This window comes from Myiozetetes cayanensis, unplaced genomic scaffold, assembly GCF_022539395.1.
Source record: "Myiozetetes cayanensis isolate MyiCay16 unplaced genomic scaffold, myiCay2020 scf28, whole genome shotgun sequence".
Taxonomy (NCBI): Eukaryota; Metazoa; Chordata; class Aves; order Passeriformes; family Tyrannidae; genus Myiozetetes; species Myiozetetes cayanensis.
This window is the reverse complement of record NW_026087499.1, coordinates 1,494,342-1,516,908: the sequence shown is the minus strand read 5'-3', so window position 1 is coordinate 1,516,908 and position 22,567 is coordinate 1,494,342. Positions and strand designations below refer to the sequence as shown.

Sequence of the window (22,567 nt, the reverse complement as noted above, 5' to 3'; positions counted from 1 at the left end):
AGCACAGGCCGTGCCCGGGGAGGGTCGTGTTTATTGCTGGGGCAGCACAAACACACCAGCCCTGGGCCTGCAGTGAGCAGTTGAGGACTGAAAGCTGGGTCTGTGTTGAAAGGCTGGTAAGGCTGAGTTGGTGCCGAGGTTTGGGTGCTCTGTCAGACCCAGAGGGTGACCTGGGGCCAGCGAGGGCCCAGCAGGGTCCAGTCTCGGGTGGCTCCTTCTGGGGCTCTGGGCACTGTGACACCCCCGAGGTGTGTGTGGGGACAGAAGGCAGGGCTGGTGTTGGTGGGTGAGGTGTGTGGAGCCAAACCTCCCCGATGGCTCCTGTTAATAGGGCTGTAGCAGGCACGGCCCGTGTGGCTGTGCAGTCACGCTGCTCTCACTGTTGCTCAGCCACTCCTCCCCTAAAGGCTTAAAATCTATCACCTCTACAAGAACTGAAAGCCTCCTTGTAGTGTCCCAGATTTCCCCCTCCTGTCCATCCCACTCCCTTTCCCTTTTCCCCTTCCCATTGTCTTTTGCTGCCTCGTTTGGTGTTACCCAGAGCAGGTTTTTAAATGTTGTGTCTCTGCCCCCTATTCCCATACATTCAGTGGGCATTTCCCTGAGATCCCTCACCTGACCTCAAAAGGTGAGTTTGTGCCATGAAAAGGGAAGGAAATGGGTGGGCTTTTTGTCCAAACTGTGTCTGTGGGGTGATGTTCACACTGATCTTCCCAGTGTGGGAACAACATTTCCATGGAACCAGAACACCCTGAGCTGGAAGGGACCCACGAGGCTCACCAAGTCCAACCCCTGGCCCTGCACAGGACACCCCCAAGAATCCCACCGTGGCATTTTGCTCAGTTATTTTAGTTTTTTTTGGCAACCCTCGTAATGGTTTCTCTTCTCTCAACGTTACCAACCCTTTCTGAGGGACAAAAGTCCTTTTCTGAGTGTATCACTCCTGCACTGGTGGATGTCGTGGCTAAAATTAGTTCTGTTTAGACAAGTCACTCGCTGGAACATAAAAGGTTCTTCCAAAGCAAACCCCTTCTGACAGAGCAGAGCTGCTTTGCTGCTCGGGTGTGCCAGAAAGGCTGAACTCAAGGGCCCTCTGCTCTCCTTCCTCCCTCCTCCTCCTCCTCCCTCCCCTCTTAAACCACCCCTGACCCCCCCTTAACTCGGTGTCTGGTGGAAAGAGCATGTGATGCTTATTTCTAAAGGCAGCAAAATAAGCTTTGGAAGTCTAAGACTGTAATTGGTTGTCTGCCTTTATCCCGGGAGCTCTGGGGACAGTTCACAAGTAATAACTGTTACTTAAAGTAGATGAGCTTCTTGTGGCTTTCTTAGAACTGCAGAGCACGTTGGTTCTCGGCTGCTTAGGGAAGCATCTGCCTGTCTGGGGCTTTCAAAACATTTTGTGAGCAAGGAATTGGGGTTTTTCCTCTCTTCTGTGTATGGGTGGTGAGAAGTTACTCCTCAGAAAGGGAGTTTTACAGCAGTGGCCTCGACTGGAAACCAAGTTCTTTCCGATGATATTAAATTGGCTCAGTAGCTTAAAGCCATTGGCACCTAAAATATCCATAAGTATGTGGTTAGCACTCTTCTCCTGCAGTCATCTTCTGGTGGAAAGGCTCCAGGGGGTGATTCCCACCAGGACAGCAGAGGTGCCTGAGGCCTGCTGCGTTCTGCTTCCCTGGCTGGGGGTTTTCCATGTAACCTTAATAGGATTTGTGACTATTAATCCACGACCAATGTATTGACTTTCACTGATACATATGTGAAGCGGTCTTGGGTTTAAAAACTGCGTTGTCTGGTGGTTAGGGCAGAAAATTCAGATTCTGGTGATGTGTTGTAGTGACTTTGTGAATATATTTGAGGTTTTATCCTGGTGTGCTGTTGGTGACCAGAAGGGCCCCCAGCCCAGCCAGCTGTGCTGATGAAATGCCTTTGTATGGAGGGGAGGGTGGGGCTGGCAGAGACAGCCCTGTGAGGAAGGCAGGCAGGTGGTTTTGGGTTGGGTGCAGACCTGGGGCTGTGCTGGCTGAGCTCGAGGGCTCTCCAGCTCTGGAGGATTCCTGGGATGTCCTCAGGCTCTTGTCCCAGGCTTAGGCTGACCAAAGGCTCTGCTCCTCGCCCTCGGTGTCACACGCTCACACACATGTGCCAGCCCAGGAGCACCAGCCTGGCACAAACAGGGGATTAGGGGATGAGGGGAAGAGGGGGGTGACTGAGGGGCTGTGGCCTCGTTTTGCAGCCGAATTGGGAGAGGTTGTTAAGTCAGGGCTGCTCACTGGCTGGGCTGGTTTCTGTGCTCGTGTCTTTTCCTCCCGTAACTGTAAGGGTTGGGTGCTGGTGGCTCTGCAGCCGGATCAGGAGCAGGCTCTGTGCCCCAGGGAGCTCTGCAGGCAGCACAGGGGGACCCCAAATCAGAGCAGGCTGGAGCTCAGCAGCTCCATGCCCGGGTACTGCAGGAGAGGTGGACAGAAGAACACCAAAAGCCCATCAGTTGGGTCAGTTTTAGAGCCCCCTCTCCCCTTCCTTGGCTTCCTGAACTGGCTGATTGCTGAATTGGTGCTCAGGGAAGAACACTGTGTGGAAATCACAAAGGGAATACTTGTCCTTTTATGTAACATTTGAGACCAGACTGAGATCTCGGCTGACAGAGTGGACATGTCTGCACAGCACAGGAGCAGATGCCTCAGAGAGAGTTTGGAGCTGGAACTTGAGTGCAGTTAGAGCAGGAGAGCCTGGTTGCACTGCACAGAAAATGTGAGGAGCAAACTGTGTCCACAAATGGCTTTTTAATTCCCAGAACCATGACCCCACAAACAATTCAGCAGCGACTGGGCAAAGCAGGTCTGTTCACGGAGGAAATGTTGGTTTTCCTTGATGAATCTGATGGCATCACTTCCCTCCCCTGGGTTCCTTCCCACTGCCAAACACGCTCCCTCTTTTCCTGGACCGCCCCTCCCTGTGTGTGCAGTGCAGATCCCAGCTCAGTTGTTTTCCTCAGTCCCTCTCCTTCCCCTGGTACTGACAGGGCATCCCAGAGTTCCCAGGCAGCTGCTGCCAACAAAAACGACCCGAGGAAAAGGGGCCATTCTTTCTGCTCAGCCCCTCTGACCTGGTTTGTGCTGCTCTCCAGCACTGGCTCTGCTCAGACACTGGGAAGTGTGAGTTGGACTGTTTTGTTTTGTTTCAAACCACGGGGCAGGGAATTCTTTTCAAGCTGTAACTTTTACTTTCCACTGGAAGGGCAAAACAGACTCTTAGCCAGTGGAGAGGAGACTTCCAGTTGCATCAGCCAAGAGCCAAAAGGCAAGTACATCGTGTAACAAATGATCAGCTCTTTTCAGATGCTGCTTTAGAAGAGGAACCAGAAGGGTCAGGGGGTGCTTTGTGTGTGTGGGGTTTAACCCTGGCATGGGGGGAGCTCTGACAGCCACGTTCTCTTTGTTTCTGGCTCATTCCTGCGTTCCCCTCCGTGCAGGGGCTGCACAGCACGGTGGGCTTGGGCTTGTGCTGGTCCCTGGCATGGGGATTCCAGCTGCAGGAATCAGAACCACTTCACACGGGACAAACTGATTGTGCTGAGCCACCACCTAAGGTTCAGAGACTTTTGACACCCAGAGAAGGGCTATTGAAAAGTCATTCTGGGAGATGTGGAGAGTTTTATAGATTTATAGGATCAGATCTGTATCAAAGAAGGATTCTGCATGATAGGTGTACAGGGAGAACAGTGAATTAAAAGGATTGTTGTTGAGATCAGGGATTAAACAGCCAGGTGAGCATTTTTTGTCAGTGCAAGTTTCCAGCAGGAGCTGCATCCTCATGATGTCCCAACTTCTCTAACACTGAACTTGGGAAAAGGGTCATAAGTGGCAGCAAAGTCCCAAAGGATCCCAGAAGCTTCGTGAGAAATAGAAAAGGGGTGAGATTTGCCTTTCTTCCCTCCACTTCAAAATGAAGTTTGTGGATCTGGGGTCTGCCTGGGAGGTGGTTGCTGGGTTTGCTCTTGCAGAGCTCACTAGAAATGCATCAGTGTTTGCTCCCAAGGATAAGTGCAGTCATCAGATGTCATCTGGCCTAATTTTTGTACTAAAAGAATAAAAGGAAAGAAATACTGAGACAGGAGAGAAAAGGTTTTTTCCCTCTCTTTTATGCTAGCCAGGGAGCTTTGAAAGTGGATGATGACTTATGCCAGGGGCTGTGTAGAGTGGTCTGGAAAATAATTTCAATTTGCCTGTGCAAAACGAATCCATCAGAGGGTACTCGTAGCACTTCGCTTTAAACTGAGACGGTGTCTGAAGTAAACCAGTCCAGTCTCTTTTCACCTCTCCTGTTGAACACTTTGGATGTGTTTCCATAGAAATTAAAGATTTTCGCACAGGTGTGAGGAGAACTCAGCTCCCAGTTTTTCAGAGGGACTGACTGAGCCATTACCCCTTTCCCTGCAGTTCTTGTGGGGCAGCTGGGAAGGGGTGTGTGCACTGCAGCAGGGAGGTGAAACCAGACCTTTGCACGAGCAGGAGACCCCTCAGGAGGAGGCAAAGGGAGCCCTCGAGGCTCTTGCACAGGCAGGGAGAGCAGGGCAGCTCCAGGAGGGATTTTTCCACAGTGTGGTTGGTGAAGATTCCCCACGGGTCAGACTGGGGGGCCACACTGGCAGCCAACATGTGCTGTGAAGGCAGGAATAGAAAGCAAATACTTCCTGTAATCACACGTCCCAAAATGACAGGGGAGAACGAGCGCCTGTGCTTCCACCAGAGCAGTGAAAAATGGGAAGATGGAAAGCCTGGATTCCTGCCCAATGAAACCAAAATTGTAAGAAAAAGAAAAATAAAACAAATGCTCCATACGCTCCCTGGAACTGACACTGCAGTGTGGTAGGTTTTTTCTCTTTTAAATATCTACAGTAGACAAGCAGTAAATCTTCTTACAGCTCCGTGGCACGGCTTTATTTTTAGCTTTTTTTATTATCGAGACAACCCCTCCCCAGCTTTCAATCTGTACCTGAATATATTTATTCCTTTAATCCACGTGAAAGTGCAGTCCTCACAAAGACCTCTAATACCTTATTAATCACTTCTGGACCACGTCACAAAGAGGCTTTAGGAAGCAAGTGCTCTGGCCATCGGTCGACGTGCTCCTGGAGGCTTAAAGGATGTGGATAAAGGGCCCCTTTCCCACATGGAAGATGCCTCCTCTGGGCATTCTTAGACTTGATTTGAACTGGAAATCTGAAGGGAATCTCGAGACAGCCAGAACATCCCCCCTCCTCGTGAGGCTCAGCCTGTCCTTAGGGACACTCAGGCCCACGGCTCATGAAGGCACCACTGGAGAATTCCAAGTTCAGTTCCCAGGTTCTGGAATTGTGGTCTTGGAAGCCTCCAGAAGGAGCTTTTGAGTCCTTGGCACTTCTGAAATGCCATTTTACAGAGCTGTGTAACATAACAGATCCCTGTGGAGCAGCAGCCTGGAAGGCCTGACCTGGGCTGGGACTTTACCTGGGCTTAAGATGAGGCTTTGGCTCCTTTCACTGCAGGTGAGAGCAGGGCACAAATGTCACAGCACCCGTTTTCTCTCTGCTGCTCAGCTGAGCGTCAGGAACCGCTCTGTGGTCACACAGCGAGCCAGGAAAAGCCCCTGGAACAGCCCCTGGAGGTGCTCCCTCATTCCCACTCGCGTTCCTGGGTGTGGAGCAGGAGCTCTGTGCACTGCACATCCTCCTGGAGCCTTCCGGGGCTCCGAGGCCGTGGAGATGTGGGATGGGGCTCCTTGGCTGTTTCTGGAGCCCCCGTGCCCGTGGTTTCCCTGGAGCTCCCCAGGGCTCTGCTCCCCCGCAGTGTCTGGCACGCCGTGACCCCGGGCAGTCCCTGCCTGCTCCCCGGGTTCACATCAGCCCAGACGCCGGGGCTGCTGCCCTAATGAGAAAGCGGCTTAATTGTGGCACCCGGCCGGGATCCGCTGAGCCGGGAGGCCCCACCCGCTGTAACTGAGCCCGGGGCAGGAGCAGCCCCAGCGTTCCGGCTCTGCCTGGGGATTTACAGCCCGCTCCTGATGTGCTCCCTGCTCAGGAATACAGAATGAATTCTGCAGCCTCCCAGTGTGTTCCCCGTTGATTTTTCAGGGGTTTAAATGCAGGTTCCTTGGTAGCTCCAGGGACGCTCAGGCTTTGGTTTCCAAGGATGGCACCCAGGATGCCGTGGTTCCCTCTGCTCTGGGGGCCGTGTTTCCCATCCCTCTCCCAAAGGACTGGACAGGGCCAAGGGCTGGATGGATCCCCAGCCCTCATCCAAGCCCTGCAGAGCAGCTCTGTCCCTTTAGCTGAGGGTCCCTGCACCTCTGCCAGGCTCTCGGCTGCTCCTGGGACTGCAGGAAGAGCTGCTGCGTCTCTGGGGCACAGGATGCAGGCGTGGAGGCCTCCTAAGTATTTCCAGCTGGTTTTGTGTAATGCTTTCATTCTGAACAGGGCAAAAGCAGCCCAGGTTTCACTGCCATGTGCGGCCCCACAGGTGACACAGCCCTGTTTTTGGGCACAGCAGGGCCAGGGATGAGGAGGGAACAGAAGCCTTTGCTCAGCCCAGTAGGGAAAAGAAAGTGAATTACTCCAGGAGGTGTGTTTGGGGAGATATTCAGCCACCAAGAATCATATCTGTGAGCACTCCCACATCTTACAGTGTCAGAATTTCTGCTGGGCCCATTTTCTGCCGTGGTTGCAAGGAAAAGTTGCACGTTGGGATGCCCGACCTGGGCCTGCTGGTTCTGCCCCTGGTGCCCAGCACTGGGGGAGGTTTGTCTTTCTGAGAGGGAGAGGGTCAGAAATTCTTTCCACTGGTCTCATGGTCTGTTACTGTAATACTTAATTGAAGTAGAAAATTTGATCTGACATGTCAAATGTGGCCCTGGTTGGCTGGAGGCCAAGCTGAGCTGCCTAATTTCGGTTTGCCTTAAAACGGCTGACATTATTCACAGGCCCAGTTTCCCTCTGGAGTGGACTTCTGAAATCTTTCCTCAGCAGCTTTATAAATCCCTCTGTATCTGTTCTTCCTTGAAACTTGTTTGCCTCAAAAAGCAACAGTCCCGAAGCTTAAGGGAATGTTTCCTGTAGCATTCCTGGGCCCCTTTGTATCCTCAGGTTTGGATGGGAGAAAATGTGTATTCATGAGTGGGTGTGCCCAGCACGAGGCCCATTTGACAACAGATTGTTAAGTTGCCTCCAATGGAAGAAAAAATGAACAGGAAATCGGGAAATACTTATCTCAGTCTCCCAGAGTTTGTGTTCAAGGGTTTCATGAATCATGTGTGAGGATGGCAAAAAAGTTACATCGGATTTTCAGTGTTTCTTTTGCAACTCCGTGTGTTTCGTTGTTTGGCAAAGAGAAGAAGTGAGATCAAATCATCCCCATTTGAGGCAGTACCGAGGTTTGCTGGCTGCTGGGGCCAGAGCAGTGTTGGAGGGGGGTGTCTTGGTGCCTGGAATCTGTCCTGCAGTGGGATGTAATGGCTGAGTCACCTGGAGAGGAGACTTTGTGTTCAGTGACTCGTCCTGTTCCACATCCGAGTATCTTCCTGTAGCCGTGAGCGAATTCACTCCTGCCTCCTCCAGAGTCAGAGCCTGCAAAAATGCAATCAAGTGGCTCCAGGCTGTGGCCAGAAGGGTGGTTCTGTGCCAGGGGCCTCGGGGGGAACCTCCAGTTCTTGACGAACAGCAACGTGCAGTGACTCGATGTTCCATCGACCGGCAGGGAAACCACTGGAATTATTACATTTTTACACTGCTAAGGTGGCATCTTTAAAGCAGCTCCCAAGGTGCTCAGCCAGCAGATGATCCTCAGGAGCACAATGGGGCAGTGGATGGAGGTTGGTGGAGGTTGTCACAGCAGTTCCAAACCCCCACTGGCAGCAGCCCTTCTTTGGGCTGCATCAGGCAGCTCTGGCCTGTCGGGATACAGGAGTCCCGTGGTGGGAGGTGATTGAAGTTAGAAAACCCTGCAGGCCCTGCTTTATCCTTCCTTTCCTCTGCCATTTCCATGTCTTTGGGGGACAGACCTGTTTTCCCTGCACACACCTCCTCCACTGCTTCTCCCAAGCTGCAGCTCCTGTCTGCAGATCAATACGGGCTCCTGGCAACGAGGTTAAGGATCATTTCCCAGGTCTGCCAACAGGTTTTGTGCTCTGGCCCTTGGTGTCAGCCTGCATTTAGAGGGGAAAGAGGGGGGGGAGTGGAGAAAGCTGGAGATGAGCAAATGAGATCATTCTGTTGAAGCATCTCCCCTGCAGCCTTTCAGGAATGGACTCTTGCTCCCGTGTGTCGTCGTGTCCAGAGCGGGGATGGCCCCGTTTGTGGAGCAGGGATGGTCCTGTTTGTGGAGCAGGGATGCCCTTTTGTGGAGCAGGGATGTCCTGTTTGTGGAGCAGGGATGCCCTGTTTGTGGAGCAGGGATGGCCCTGTCTGTGGAGCAGGGATGCCCTGTTTGTGGAGCAGGGATGGCCCTGTTTGTGGAGCAGGGATGCCCTGTTTGTGGAGCAGGGATGCCCTGTTTGTGGAGCAGGGATACCCTGTTTGTGGAGCAGGGATGGTCCCTTTGTGGAGCAGGGATGCCCCATTTGTGGAGCAGGGATGCCCTGTTTGTGGAGCAGGGATGCCCCGTTTGTGGAGCAGGGATGCCCCAGTGCAGTGGGGACGGTCACCGTGTCTGTCCCACACCAGCACAGAATGTTCTCCGGCGGAGGGCCGGGGGAGGAACGGGCTCCATGCTGAGTCCTGCCACCTGTTGCCTTGTCCATTCCAAGCCCCCCTTCCTCCCCACCCTCCAGCCCAGCTCCCCTCCCCACACAGCTCACCATCCCCAGTGGATAGGGCTGGGATCAGGAGTCTCTTGCCAAATACCTTTCTCATGCTGTCACTAATTCTGCACAGGCAGCATCTCCGAGAGCAAACACAAATCCCTCCCAGTGCATTGTCCTGCTCTCTGCAGAAAGGGGTCAGGAACGGGAATGCCTTTTCCTGGTTGGGTCTGAGCGGCCCTGGGGAAGCCTGAGGCTGTGCCCAAAGAATCCCCTGCAAATCCCTTGGAGCTGGCATTTGGCTCTGGCACGGGCTGGCTGTAACTGGGGGTTACACACCCCCCTCCCGTGGGATCCTCCCTCATCTGCTCGCATGGAAAGCTGCCCTGAGTGCCAGGGAATGTTGTGCTGAGCCCTCTGGGCACGGTTTGATGACGTTCCTGGGCACACTGGGCATGGAGGGTGTGCCAGAGGCACTGGCAGGAGCTGGGCAGGGACAGGAGGCTGTGATTTGTGATTTCCTCCTAATGGAGGTGTGCAGAGGGGGTGGGATGGCTGCAGTTACAGAGCCTGGAGAAGGGCACTTGGACACCTCCTCAGGTACAGGGTTCCATGATCACCTGCAGGAGCAGCTTCTGAGTTCCCAGTTGAAGGTGCCTGGAGGGGACAGATTTTGAGAACAAAATAAGATCCTTTCCATCACTGGCCAGGAGACCTGGGTTTGGGGCACTTGGGGCTCCCAGGATGTGTTTTACAGACACACCTGTATCAGTACTTGTTTGCCCACAGAAATCACAGAGAGTGTGGGGAAGAAAAAAGTCAGTGCCGAGATGAGCATTCAGCAGTTCCTGCAGCGTGGTTCTGCCACCTCACCGGGAGCCAGGGCTGGGGAGCGTGGAAGGGTGGAGAGTTTGGAGCTGCAAATAGACAGAAGAAGGGATGGAAATGGAGGTGGAACGTTTCTTTCATTATTTCTGTGCAGCACAGGGCCCAGAACCTTCTCCCTGCCTGCCCATGGCCGTGTTTGTGCTGGCAGGGCTTCCAGCTGGTATCCCCAGAGCACCAGTTAAACCAGTAGTTACCAATTTTTTTGCAAGCCACGCTGGGACTATAGGAATTTTATTCCTTCACAGTGTTGAAGGAAAGGGGGTTTGCTTGCCAAAGGGCTTTCTTATGCTTGAGGATGATTTATGGGCCAAGCTGAGCCGCTTGTGGAAAAGGCAAAGCAGCTCTTGGCAGCACCCCCAGAATCCACTGCAGCTGTGGGGTAGTGAAGTCATCGGCATAACAACCACTGCAAACAGAATAACAAAGTCTGGTCTGTTCTCGTTTAAAATAATCTTTCCAGTCCAGCAACCACATTAAACTCACCTTTCTGCACACAAGAATCATAAAAGGCCGACAGTTCTGTGCCGTGGGGAGTGGGTGTCTCCCTCAGGTCACTGCCCCTCTCTCCTGCGCCCTCCACGCCGCGCTGGAGGATCCCGAGGGAAGGGATGATCTCTGCTCTGTCAGAGCTGGTGTCTGCCCCTCATCTTCACTCCTTTGTTTGGCCTCACAGGACAACACCCAAGGTTTCTTCCTTTTAAATACAAGTTTGGCTTTTGCCTTATCACCTGTTTCTAAGCTGATTGCAAAGGGAGAAATTCCGACTTTGATTTTTCCTGCCTGTCTCTGTTTCAGGTCTCTTCAGATCCTCCTGCTTCCAAAAAGCCCAAAATAGATGACTCTGCTTCCCAATCTCCAGCCTCTACTGAGAAGGAAAAACAGTCCAGTTGGTTACGGTCCTTATCCAGTTCATCCAATAAGGTGATTGTTGAACATTTTGTAATGGAAAGGTCAGATGAGCTCACGGCATCACTTCATGGAGCGGGGAAATGAGGGAGGAGAATGAACCTGCCCAGGCTTTGCCAACCAGGACCTGGCCATGGGGGTGTCCCTGGGGTGTCCCTGTGCTGGGCTGTGCTGGCTGTGGGTGCTCACTGCCCTCTCTCTCTCCCCAGAGCATCGGGTGTGTGCACCCCCGGCAGCGGCTCTCGGCGTTCCGGCCCTGGTCCCCCGCGGTGTCCGCGGGCGAGAAGGAGCTGCCCGGCCACCTGCCCGCCCTCATCCGGGACAGGTAAGGACACAGGGGCAGCTCCTGCTGGTGTGCCCGCCACTGCTGCTCTCCTGGCACAGCTGGGCACTTTGGGTGTTACAGGGTTGCTGCTCTTTGCCCCGGCTGTGCTGGTTGTTCACCTGTGGTTTTACACGCGGGTGTTGAAATCACCGCACACCAAAGGCGCCTCGGCACTCCATGGTGTCCCTTCGGGAAGCGCCGGTTTGAGCTCAGGGAACGTTTGTGGATGGACACAGGGACAGAGTGCAGCTGGGCAGAACAGCAGGGCAGGAAGGGCAGGAGGGAGCAGCGTTGTGACTCGGGGGTGCCATCCCTTGGGTGCCCCTGGGTCTGTGGCACTGGGAATGTGGTCCCTGGGTGCCCGTCACTCCAGGCTTAATGAGAGCAAACTCTGACAAACAGGGGTTCTCAGCTGGTGAGAATCAGGGGGGTGAGCACAGCAGGTTCTCAGCTGCTGTGAATGAGTGGAACTCACTGTCATTCCCATGTAACACATGGACTGGGAAGCATCTTTAAAGCCACGAACGTGACCATTTCCTCCTTTTTTGCCTCCCGCTCTGAACCAGCTTCTACTCCTACAAGAGCTTCGAGAACGCCGTGGCCCCCAACGTGGCTCTGGCCCCCCCAGCCCAGCAGAAGATCGTGAGCAACCCCCCCTGTGCCACCGTGGTGTCCCGGGGCAGCGACTCCCTGAGCTCTGGCCAGCCCAGGAAAAGGAAACACGTGGAGCACGCGCCCGTCCCCGAGGCCACGGCCCCGGCCCCCGAGGAGGACAAGGAGTCGGAGGCAGAAATTGAAGTGGAAACCAGGGAAGAATGTGAGTGCTGGTTGGACCTGCCTTTGTTTTGGTGTCTCTGGGCTGGAGCTTTAACTGGGGTGTTCAGAAGGGATTCTGGGAGGCCGAAGCCTCAGCGGTGCCGCAGTGCCATAAATTGCACCGTCACAGTTCAAGCAAAGTGCGAGTTGGTCCCCTAAGTCAGGGCTGCTTTTGTGTCACATTTCAAGTATCACAGTATAAAATGAGCCAGGTTTTATTCTCTTTCATTTTTTTTTAATGGAATATTGAGAGTGTCTGTATAAAAGGGCCTCAGCATCTTTTGAGCTATATTATATATATATATATATAAAATATGTATCTCAGAATATGCTGAGTGGGAAGGGACCCACAAGGATGATTGAATCCAACTCTTAAATATGAGTTACATGTGAGCTGTGTATAATACATGTGTTGATTTCAGACCTTTTTAAATTAACGTTTCAATGTTTCTGTTTTCCAGTCACCTCCTCCTTATCCTCGCTCTCCTCCCCATCCTTCACTTCCTCCAGCTCTGCCAAGGACATGAGCTCCCCTGGGATGCAGCCCCCGGTCCCCGTCAACAGCTCCTACGAGGTGGCAGCACACCCTGACCCCCACAGCAGCGGCTTGGAAGCTGAGCTGGAGCACCTAAGGCAGGCCCTGGACAGTGGCCTGGACACAAAAGAAGCCAAAGAAAAATTCCTGCACGAGGTGGTGAAGATGAGGGTGAAGCAGGAGGAGAAGCTGAACGCGGCCCTGCAGGCCAAGCGCAGCCTGCACCAGGTACTGCCCTGCCCTGCCCTGCCCTGCCCTGCCCTGCCCTGCCCTGCCCTGCCCTGCCCTGCCCAGGGTGCTCCTCAGGGGCACTGGGTGCCCTCGAGGGAAAAAGGGATTGCCTCCCTTTTCCCAAATAGCAACAACCTTTGCTGGGGCTCTGCCTGTAAATCCAGCCGGGAAACCAAAGCACAGGAACCATTCCTACATCTTTAAGCTTTCCACCTGTTTTTCCTTGGGTTATAAATCCATGGTTACCAAAATCAACATCTTTTCATTACTGAAAAAGTCTCCTAGTCCAGCAGAGTTTATTTTGTTTTCATTTCACTGAACAGGAAACATTTCTGGAGGCTTTAGCTGGAGTTTTAAAAGCTTTGTGCAAACCCTGCCGTGTCCCAGCTGAGGGAGGGTGTTCCTGGGGCTTGGCCACAGCTGAACTGAGGTCTTTGTCAGGCATCCCACTGGCTTCAGTCAGGGCAGCAGCTCCTTATTTCTGGAAATCCTGGACACGTGGGTTGTATCAGTGGTCAGACAGAGCTGCAGGTCAGTGCTGGCCATGAGCTGAGCCCTGTGGTGGCTGAACTGGTTTTTGTTTGGGCTGGGGCAGAAGTAGAGCAGAGAAATAGAAGATACAGCCAATGCAGAAGGTTTGTGTGTCCTCTCTGAGTATTCTGTGGGGCTGTTCCCAAGCTGGGACTCGCCCATGGGATGATGTAAATGTGGGGCTGGTTTGATGGAGCCTGAGAGACACAAAACCAGCACTGGGGCTCTTTGGCTTGTTCTCAGTTACCCTGAGCAAAGCACTTCATTCCCTTGTGTTTCAGGAAATCTCTGCTTTATTTTATGTATTTAAAAGTAAACTTCTGTAAGTGATATATATTTAAAGCTAATTTTTAAATATCTAAACTAAACAGTGAGTACTTAAAGCAGGAGTTACAGGAGGCAGTTGGGGAAGCAGAATTGAGTGGGGAGGTGTTAAGTGTCTCTCCCCACGTCAGGGGGACAGGCGCTCTGGTGTCTGGGCATCGTTTTCCATTTGGGAAGCTGTGGGTTCCCAGTTCCACACTCAGGAGGTCCCTGTGTGTGCATCTGCAGGGGCTCTGGGGCCCTTCCAGAGGCAGGGCCATGCTAACAATGGCCTGGCTGGGAAGGGAGGCTGTCAGAGTGCATTTCCCATGCCCTGCCTGCACTGTTCCCTCACAGAAAGCGGTGCTGGACAGGGAGGAAATGCTGCTGCTGGGGAAAAAAAGAGCTTGAGTTTCCAATTTAACCATTTAGGAGACAGACCTGTGAGCCACATCTGTGTGCTCAGGATGAACATGGACTTTAACAACTTAGGAGCTGCTTCCTGTGTACCTTGAGGTTCTTTATCCCTCTCTCATGGATCCAGATTCCCAGGCAGCAGCTCCTGGTCAGATCCTGGATGGTGGGAGTGGCAGTTGCCAGGGCAGAGCGTGGTTTCCATTCAGCTCCAGGTAGCCTGGAGTTTTCCAGCTGTTGAGACAGAGCAGTCCATGGGCTGGTTGCCAGGAGAGTTGGGGCTCACACCACTCACCCACAGCACCCCAGGGTTAGAGAACACTCACAGTTTGTGTTTTGAACTTGCCTTAAGCAGATTTTTGGAGGGGTTGGTACAATGGAGCTGCTGCTGGTTGTGAGCTTTCCTCTCGGGCTTTGCTGGACACAGGGGACACTCACAACCTGCACTTACCACGCTGTGCATCTTCAGTGCCTCCAGTTCCAGCCCGGGCTCTGCAGTTGGGGTTTGGAACGTGGAGCCGGAGCAGAGCACGTTGCTGGGAGCTCTCTCCAACCGCACTTCATCTTTATTCAGGCCCAGATGGTCGCAGCCATTCTGCTTGACAAAGCAAAACGTGGCTGCACCACCGAGCTTTTTGTTACCCAGCACTTGGGGGTGGCTGGAGTGCAGGAACCCCAGAGGATTTCAAGGAAAGGAGCTGGTGCAGAGGTCAGAGCGGGGTTCAGCCCTGAGCTGCCTCGCTCCCCGCCGGCAGGGGGTGGGGATGGGGTCTGGGTCCCTTCCCTGGCACAGCCAGGGCTCTGCCCCTCCCTTCTCACACCTCCCCCTCTGTCCAGGAGCTGGAGTTCCTGCGGGTGGCCAAGAAGGAGAAGCTGCGAGAAGCCACCGAGGCCAAGCGCAACCTGCGGAAGGAGATCGAGCGCCTGCGGGCGGAGAACGAGAAGAAGATGAAGGAGGCGAACGAGTCGCGGGTGCGGCTGAAGCGGGAGCTGGAGCAGGCGCGGCAGATCCGCGTGTGCGACAAGGGCTGCGAGGCCGGCCGGCTGCGCGCCAAGTACTCGGCTCAGGTGAGGCCTTACAACCCTGCCCTGCCCCTGCCCCTGCCCTACCCCTGCCCCTGCCCCTGCCCCTGCCCCTGCCCCTGCCCCTGCCCTGCCCCTGCCCCTGCCCCTACCCCTGCCCCTGCCCCTGTCAGAGCCCCCCAGGCACAGCCAGGGGAAGATGCCTCAGGGAAGGGCAGGACTCTGAAAAACGGGGCACAGGGGCCGCAGTTTAAACTCTTACAGTTCAAACTCACGGCCCTGCCATCCCAGGGAACTGCCTCCCTCTGCCTGAGCTGCTGCCAGAGGAGCTCTGGGAGCACAGGGGGGCTGCACAGGGGGTTGTCAGACACAGGAGCTCCCTGGAGCCCTGGCTGGGCCTCAGGTGGGAGCTGCAGGTATTTGGTGTGGCGGCTTTAAGGGAGGAGGGGAAGAGGAAAAGCAGAGCCCTGGCAATCAGAGGCTCTCTGATAACGGGAAGGGGAGTGGCCCCTGTGCTGCTGAGACACGTCTGAGCAGGAGCAGGAAATGATGTGGGGCTTCCTCTCCAGCATCACAGGATGTCTCACTGATAAGGGGTGTCCAGACTAAACAGAGCCACGCCGGGAGCTGCTGCCCTGGGCGTTCCTGGCTGTTCCCAGAGCACAGGCACCAGCAGGGCAGGTGAACCCTGGGCTGGGTGTGCTCCAGCTGTGTCCAGCCAGGCACTGGGGCTGCTCCAGAGCCCGTGACAATGGGGAGCTCCAGTCTCCTAATGCACCCCCTCCTTGGGAAGGAATAAATGAGGTTTCCTAAGCTAAAGGCTAAAATCACCTCAAAAAGAGCTCAAGTAGCCAAATATTCTGCAGGTTTATCTTTTCTGCAGCCAGGACTGGCAGGTTGGCAGCATCCCCTGCTGTTTGATTCCAGCCCTGTTACGGCTCCCTGAGCCCCCCAGGCCATCCAGCTGTGCCAGAGCTGTCCCTGCCTAAAGAACTGACAGTGACGGTGTAAGAAGTGACCAGAGTTGTGTTGCATTAAGGAATTCTTAGGCTGTGTCTGGACTCTGCTGGTTTCACCTCCCTTGCTGGAGCTGGAGTCCCTGGGAAGTTTCAAAGCTCAGCAGCCCCTGAGTGCCCTCACAGAGGTGGGCAGTGCTGTCGGGAAAAGGGAATTCCTTCCTTGCCTCAGTCCCGACAGTCCTACAGCTGAGGTGCAGGGTTTTATCCCTGCTCTGGGGTGAAGTGCAGGCTCTGAAGCATCCCCCTTGCTCTGCCCCCAGATCGAGGACCTGCAGGTGAAGCTGCAGCACGCCGAGGCCGACCGGGAGCAGCTCCGCGCCGACCTCCTGCACGAGCGGGAGGCCCGGGAACACTTGGAGAAAGTGGTCAAGGAACTTCAGGAACAACTGTGGCCTAAGTCGAGCAGCCAGCCCAGCAGCGAGAGCACCTCGAGCCCCATGGAGAACTGAGCCCAGGAGCAGCCCAGGCCTCGGAGCGGCGCCGGCACAGGGAGGGCGAGGGGGGTGTGAGTGGAGCGGTGTCCTGGCACTCGCGGCGGGAGCACGGACTCGCAGCAGTTGGAAGGCAAATGTCACCCTCTAGAACAGAAGCACTGAATTCTGCCTCTTTATTTTTGGTTGTTTTTTTATTTTGTTTCCCGATCCATATAGCACAACATCTTACTGTGCCTAGAAAACACAAAGTGTTTGTAAACAAAATACTTTTAAGTCCACAGCGAAATTTTCTACTGGCAAACTCCAAGCAAGCAGCGTCGTCCAGCTGAACCCAGAGTCCAAGGCGAGCAGGGCAGCGGGGTTGTGTTCTCCTGCCTGTTGGGACATTTTGGAATAGACAAAACAAACCAACTTTTTCTTATAAGCTATTTAAAATAATTCATTACACAGACTTGGTATTAAAAAAAATTAACACGATTTTTATAATGAACCTTTAAAAGCAAAACAGACAAAAAAAAAAAACACAAACAAAAACAACAAACCTTCGATGCACAATTTTTAATGACTTTATAAAGGCTTTGGGATTCTTTGTGCAGAAGCCCCTCTCTGGTGATGATGCCACGTCAGGGGCAGTTTTCCAGCCATCTTGGAAGCCAGCGCGGTTCCCTCCCATCACGTGGGGGTGGGGGAAGTTCAGAGTGCTTTTCCAGATTGATTTTTTTTTTTTTCCTTAGAAAGAATTACCTTAATTTCCTGCCCTAAACACGGGAAGAAGGGAAGATGCAGGAGCGTGCAGGGGGTGGGGAAGGAGGTGGTGTTGGACGGAGAGCCCCACGGGCCCCGCGCGTGCAGCCCTCGCCAGCACCGTTGGTGTGTTCAGAGACTTCATCCAGGAGCACTTGAGCTTTGGGAAAGGGAAGAAAGGAAGGGAGGAAGGAAATGGATGATCAGTTGGTAGAGGAACAAAGCAGAGACATCTGTGTGTTGAAGTCATCCTGAAATCTTCAGTTTCCTGGAAAACTCATCTTGTTGCCCATCTTGCCGTGCGTTCAGTGTTCCCCGCTCCCGTTCCCCGCCGGGGTTCCCGACCCACAGAACACAACACCAACGTTTTTGCTGCTGTGAATAAGCCACATCTTTTTTATTAAAAAAGCTTTTTGTTTTTAGAAAGAGCAGTTACTTTAATTTGGGGTCCAAGCCGCAGCCCCGGGACACGACGCAGCCATCACTGCCTTGGGGTGGTGCTGATTTTTTTTTTATTTTTTTATTTAAACCTGCACTTTGTTTACTCTGCATTTTATTCCCTGTTTCTGAAGTCAAGCATTCTAGATCGTGCCCTGAGAGCTGTGCAAACCATGAACCAGCCTGCCAGCACTGCCACCTCCCATCGCCACCTCCATCCCACACAGGAGGAGCCAGCAGGGCCAGAGTGTCCCGAGCAGGAATTCAGCAGACCAGGGACCTGGGTCTGTGCCTGTGTGTCTGACCCAAGCTGGGCAGCAGCAGAGATGCTCCCCAAAGTGCTTAACAAATAAAGCTGGTGCTTTACTGATCAAGAGAAAAGTTATTTTCACCCCTAAACACTCACCTCTGACACACTCAAACGTGAAAATGGGATCTGGGGCTGCAGATGTGCCTTCCAGCTCATTTTTCCTCTCAGCATCTTCTCTAGGCAATGCTGACACTTTTTTACCTTAAGGAATAAAAACAGAAAAAAAGAAAAAAAAAGACAACCCCCCTATGCATCATCGTACCCAGAAGTTACTCTAAACGAAGGAAATATTTCCAGTAATCTTTATTTGCTTTTGGACATTAATGCAAACTATGTAAGCTTCAAAATTATTTCCCAGTAGACAGAAAGCGGCTTCCAATCCTAAAATTATGGTATTTACTTACAGTACATTAGAGAGATTTTTTTTTTTTTTTTTTAAACAAGAGCTGTTTGCTTGAAACCATTATAGTAACCATTATAATAACTGTGAGCATTAACAAAGAAGTTCATATATATGTTTTAGGTACAAAAAAAAAAAAGAAGAAATACAAAAGGAGTGGAATTACTGGGACAGTGTAAAACTGTTGGGAGCAAGAAACAGTCACACCAAGACAATGACCTGAACCTGTCTGTGGATGCAGGGGTTGGCCCTTGTGTGTTTGGGATGCTGGAGACTGGCTCTAGGTGCAGATCTCCTTCTAAAGTGCAATGCAAAAGGAATTTTAATTATGCTTGAGCAGGTTTGGTTTTTGTTTTTGTTTTGTTTTTTTTAATGTGGGGTTTTATTTTCTTTGTATGTTTTTTTTCTGCGATTATTAAATCATATGCATGGATTAAACTCTGCCATATAGTCATTAATGGGCATTATTACTGTCTTATGTAAAGGGGTCCTTTTGTTATGCAGTATGCAGAAAAATGTTCTCAGCCTTATGATTTCCAGAGCTGTATTATCCACTTATTTCTTCAAGGGAAACTAAACAACTGTGTCTGTAGTTGACCATTTTTGTGCATTTCGAGTCCCTCGTGCTCTGCTTTGCTGCCCTGCTGGGAAATTACACAGAGAGCAGCCCTGTCCCCACCCTGGGACCTGTGAGAGTGTCTCTCCCCTTATGTAATTAAGAATAAAAGGCAGCACGTCCATCTCCAGGTGTTTTTCCCAGGACAAGCCACTCTCTTACCTGCACTTTCCTTTCTTTGGCCAGGGGAGCCCTGTGGCTCCCTGGGCAGGAGGGTCCCACCCTCCTGCAGGAGGGAAATCTGCTGGATTTTCAGAGGAGAAACCACAACAGTGAATATTGTTACCAACACCCATCCCAGGAGCCTCCCCTGGGCACCAGGGCAGGGGCTCAGAGGGGCAGGAAAAGGCTCCAAACCAAAATTACAACGGGGGGTTTCCTCCTCTGCCCCAGTTGGTCACTCCAGGAGGGCAGGACCTGACAGGGAACCCCCTGCCCGAGTTCAGGCTCCACCAAATTTGGTCCTTGGGAGTGAAAAGCCATTTCCATAAATTAACGTTTAAAAATCAGCAAGATAATTGAGGTGCAAGAAAGGGGGAGAAGGAACATTGTCCAGCAGCAGCCAAACCCCAGGAGGGGCTCACAGGGAAGGGCTTGAACTGCTGGGAATTTCCCAAACACACCGAACAGTTGAACTGTTATTTCTGCAGAGCATGTAATGCATTTCTAATTCAGAGTGATTAGAAATGTCCCTGTGACAGCCCCAGAGACGCTGCAGAGAGCCCCCCTTCTGTGGAGGTGCTGGGGGAGAGGGAGCTCTGTGTGTAATTTCTGGGGCTGCAGCTCCTCAGTAAATGCCACTCACATGGAATTCTTTCCCTGCTGCATTCCCAGGGCTCTGCAGCCCCGAGTGCAGGAGCTGCCACATCTCTCACTTCATCTGTGCTTTAGTTTCCTTTAAGAAGTTCAAAGGGAGAAGAGGTGTTTCATACAGGCTGTTGACTCTCCCTGTGCTTACAAATATATTACTACTTGTATATTCAGTTTAATTACTCCTTGTTTCTATTACTGAACGAAGACTTAACGAAGGGAATAAAAACCAACAGCAATAACATTCATATCTATGGAGCAGCTAACTCTATACATAATATTCTGCTTTTCAAACAGAACTAGCCAATGTAAAAAAAAAAACCATTAAAAGTAAATTCAACATGTAAATACTTTTTTTCATTTTACACTGTTGTATTATAAGTGTATATGGTGTTTACTTTTTCAAAACTCTTTCTTACCTGGTAGTTGTCTTGTTTTATGAGTTGTGTTTTTAACTGAGAAGAACCTTTGCTGTCTGTTAGGAAAAAAAACAAACAAAACAAAACAAAATCTTTTTGCAAGTTTTCAATGTGGGTTATAACCTTTTCTCCATCATTTGCATTTTACTCGTCCTTATTTTCACTGTAAAGTATTTTATTACCAAAAGGTTGATTTTGTTCCGTTCTGCCCTCTCAGCAGTCTCAGTGTTTTAGAGAGAAGTTTTTCTTTCTTATTTTTGTTTTTTTGGGTATTTTTTGTTGGTTTGGTTGGTTTTTTGTTTTTTGGTTTTGTTTTGCTTTGTTTTTGCTTTTTTTTTTTAATCAAAAGAACTCACAGAAATGACATTTTTTCAATTGAAGAAAAATAAATCTTTACATTTATAATAGCCAATAGCATTTCAGCACATTTTTGTTATCCTGGTCTCTCCTATGCTGCTGCTAATGACAATATTATGACTTACTCTACTATTCTAGAACTATTTTTATGTAAGTAATGTATGCTTTCTTGTTTATAAATGCCTGATTTAAAAAAAAAATAAGAAAAAAGCTTGGCATATTTATCTATTTCGCTGTGTACCTTGATAGTCCTTTTCCACCCCCTTTTCCACATCCCCTCCCCCCAATGCAGATAATATTGTAAAATAAAGGACTTTATGAGATTATGTATGAAAATAGCTATGCTTATATACCACAGTGACTGAATGTACAGTGTATAGACGCATTACCGAAAATAAAATTGTTTGTCCAGAAAACGCCGAGAGCTCCGGGCTGTTCTTGGGGCTCCTCCCTGCAAGGTCCGTCCAGGGCCTGAGCTGGGAATGCTGCACTGCCCTGCCCGGGAGGTGGAACCCTGAGGAGGAATTTCCCCGGGATAGAATTGGGAGCACAGAGGAGTTTGTTCCGGGCCAAAGAAAAAGAAATGCAAGAGGGGAAAATGCAAAAAGCAGCAGATGGAAACATGTGAGAGTAATTCTGTCCTGGGTTTCTGAGAAGTGGCTGCAGAGTTTCCACAGCCCTGGGACGGCTCTGAAGGGCCCTTGTAAAGCAGTGGAAAAGCCAGAGAATGAGCAAAGGGCTTGAAAAATAAACCTCTGCTGCTGCTTTGTGAGCCACCAGCCCTGCTCCCCAGGGTGGGGGTGTCCCAGAACAGGCCCCCATCCCTGCCTTGGGAAGGGCTCCTGGGCCCCACATCCCACCCAGGGCCCTGGCCTTGGGCTCTAAAATTCCATTGCCGGTCACCTCCTGGACAGCTGGCAGGTCTTTCCAAGGTTTCTGGTGTTCTTTAGCCATACACTCCGAGGAGCCTGGTTCCACAGCCTCAGGAATCCGCTTTCCATGGGAATTCCGCTGCCCACGGAATCTCTCGGCGGTTGTGAGGAACTGGTGCAGGGCAGGACTTGGCCTGTGGAGAGCAGAAATAAAGAGCCCCATTTCCTGAGCCTGCAGCAGGAACTCTCTGTTGCTGAACAGCCTGTGTGACCCAGCCACAAACCCCCTCCCCACCGGGAGCTGCGTGGAAAACACCAGGAATCGGGGAGGCAGCACCAGCCCCAGAGTGCCAACGACATTCCTGGTGATCTCAGGGAGCTCCAGGCACTGCCAGGGGAGAGCAGAGCCCCAGCCAGCCCCAGCGGGGTGATGTACACGCCCCTGGAATTTTTATGAGCTGGCTCATGTGCAGCTCCAGCCTACCTGACTGCTCTGCAGATTCCCACATGCTTTTATTTGGGAGGGAACGAAGTTTCCACGGCTCCCTGGGCTGGACTGAGGGAGCAGAATTGTCCTGCACAGCATCTGGGGGGTCTCTGGCTCATGGTCTGCAATTCACTGCTGTATTTGTTGAGTCAGCTCCTCGAGGTGGAACCTGGAGAGCTTCCTGCTTGAAGTGCTTCCCCAGAGCCACCCTGGCCCAGCTCTCCCAGTCCCCTGGCTCTTCACCTCCCACCCCAAGACTCCTCCCTCTCCCATACCTGTGACCTGCGAGAGGAAAACTGCACAGAACAAGAGACACCCTGCAGGGGTCAAAGGAAAAGGAGGTTTTCCGGCTCCAAAGGAGTCAGATTTGCCGTGTCCCAAGTGACATTGTCCCTGCTGGGGCCCAGTGGATCCACATTCCTGTCTGCTCATGGTCCAAGCAGGAATCACCCACCAAACCTCTCCACAGAGCCACTGGTGGCCTTTGCAGGGTCAGCAAAGTGTCACTTCCCAGGCAGTAAAGCTGTTCAGAATTCCTAAACCCAGCTCCTGGATTTCAACGCTGCTTTGCAAAGTAACCAGTTCCTTTAGTTACCTGTCCAAGCCGTGAGGGGAGGGCAGCAGCAGAGGGACTGAGAGGGGAAGGCACCAAACCCTTCCTGTTACATTTCCTTGCACGTTAAACCCAACCCCTCTCCCCAAACTGCAGCCCCTGCCCCAAATTGCAGCTCCCAGGGCAGGATCGCCCTGCAGTGCCAAGGGATTCAACACACACAGCAGTTTGGAGCAGGAGAGCTCTCCTAGTCCTGGCTCTGCCCTGAGCAGTCACTGCCCCTGTGCTGATGGCAGCCCTGCTGCTCCCCCTGCAACCTCTGCACGGACAAACTGGGATGGGATTTTGGCCACCCGAAGGAAGG

The 22,567-nt window shown here is 52.1% G+C and overlaps 1 protein-coding gene across 1 annotated transcript in view; it reads left to right on the top strand.

Moving 5' to 3' along the window:
* The window catches only part of SKI (SKI proto-oncogene), an 88,931-nt gene extending 68,224 nt beyond the window's left edge, over positions 1–20,707 (top strand). The window contains exons 3-8 of the mRNA XM_050322180.1: positions 10,456–10,581; positions 10,776–10,891; positions 11,458–11,708; positions 12,169–12,470; positions 14,559–14,789; positions 16,024–20,707. Of these exons, the coding sequence (XP_050178137.1) occupies positions 10,456–10,581; positions 10,776–10,891; positions 11,458–11,708; positions 12,169–12,470; positions 14,559–14,789; positions 16,024–16,212 (1,215 nt within the window). The 3' untranslated portion in view covers positions 16,213–20,707. The remainder of the gene's footprint in view (positions 1–10,455; positions 10,582–10,775; positions 10,892–11,457; positions 11,709–12,168; positions 12,471–14,558; positions 14,790–16,023) is intronic.
* The last annotated feature ends 1,860 nt before the right edge of the window (positions 20,708–22,567 follow it).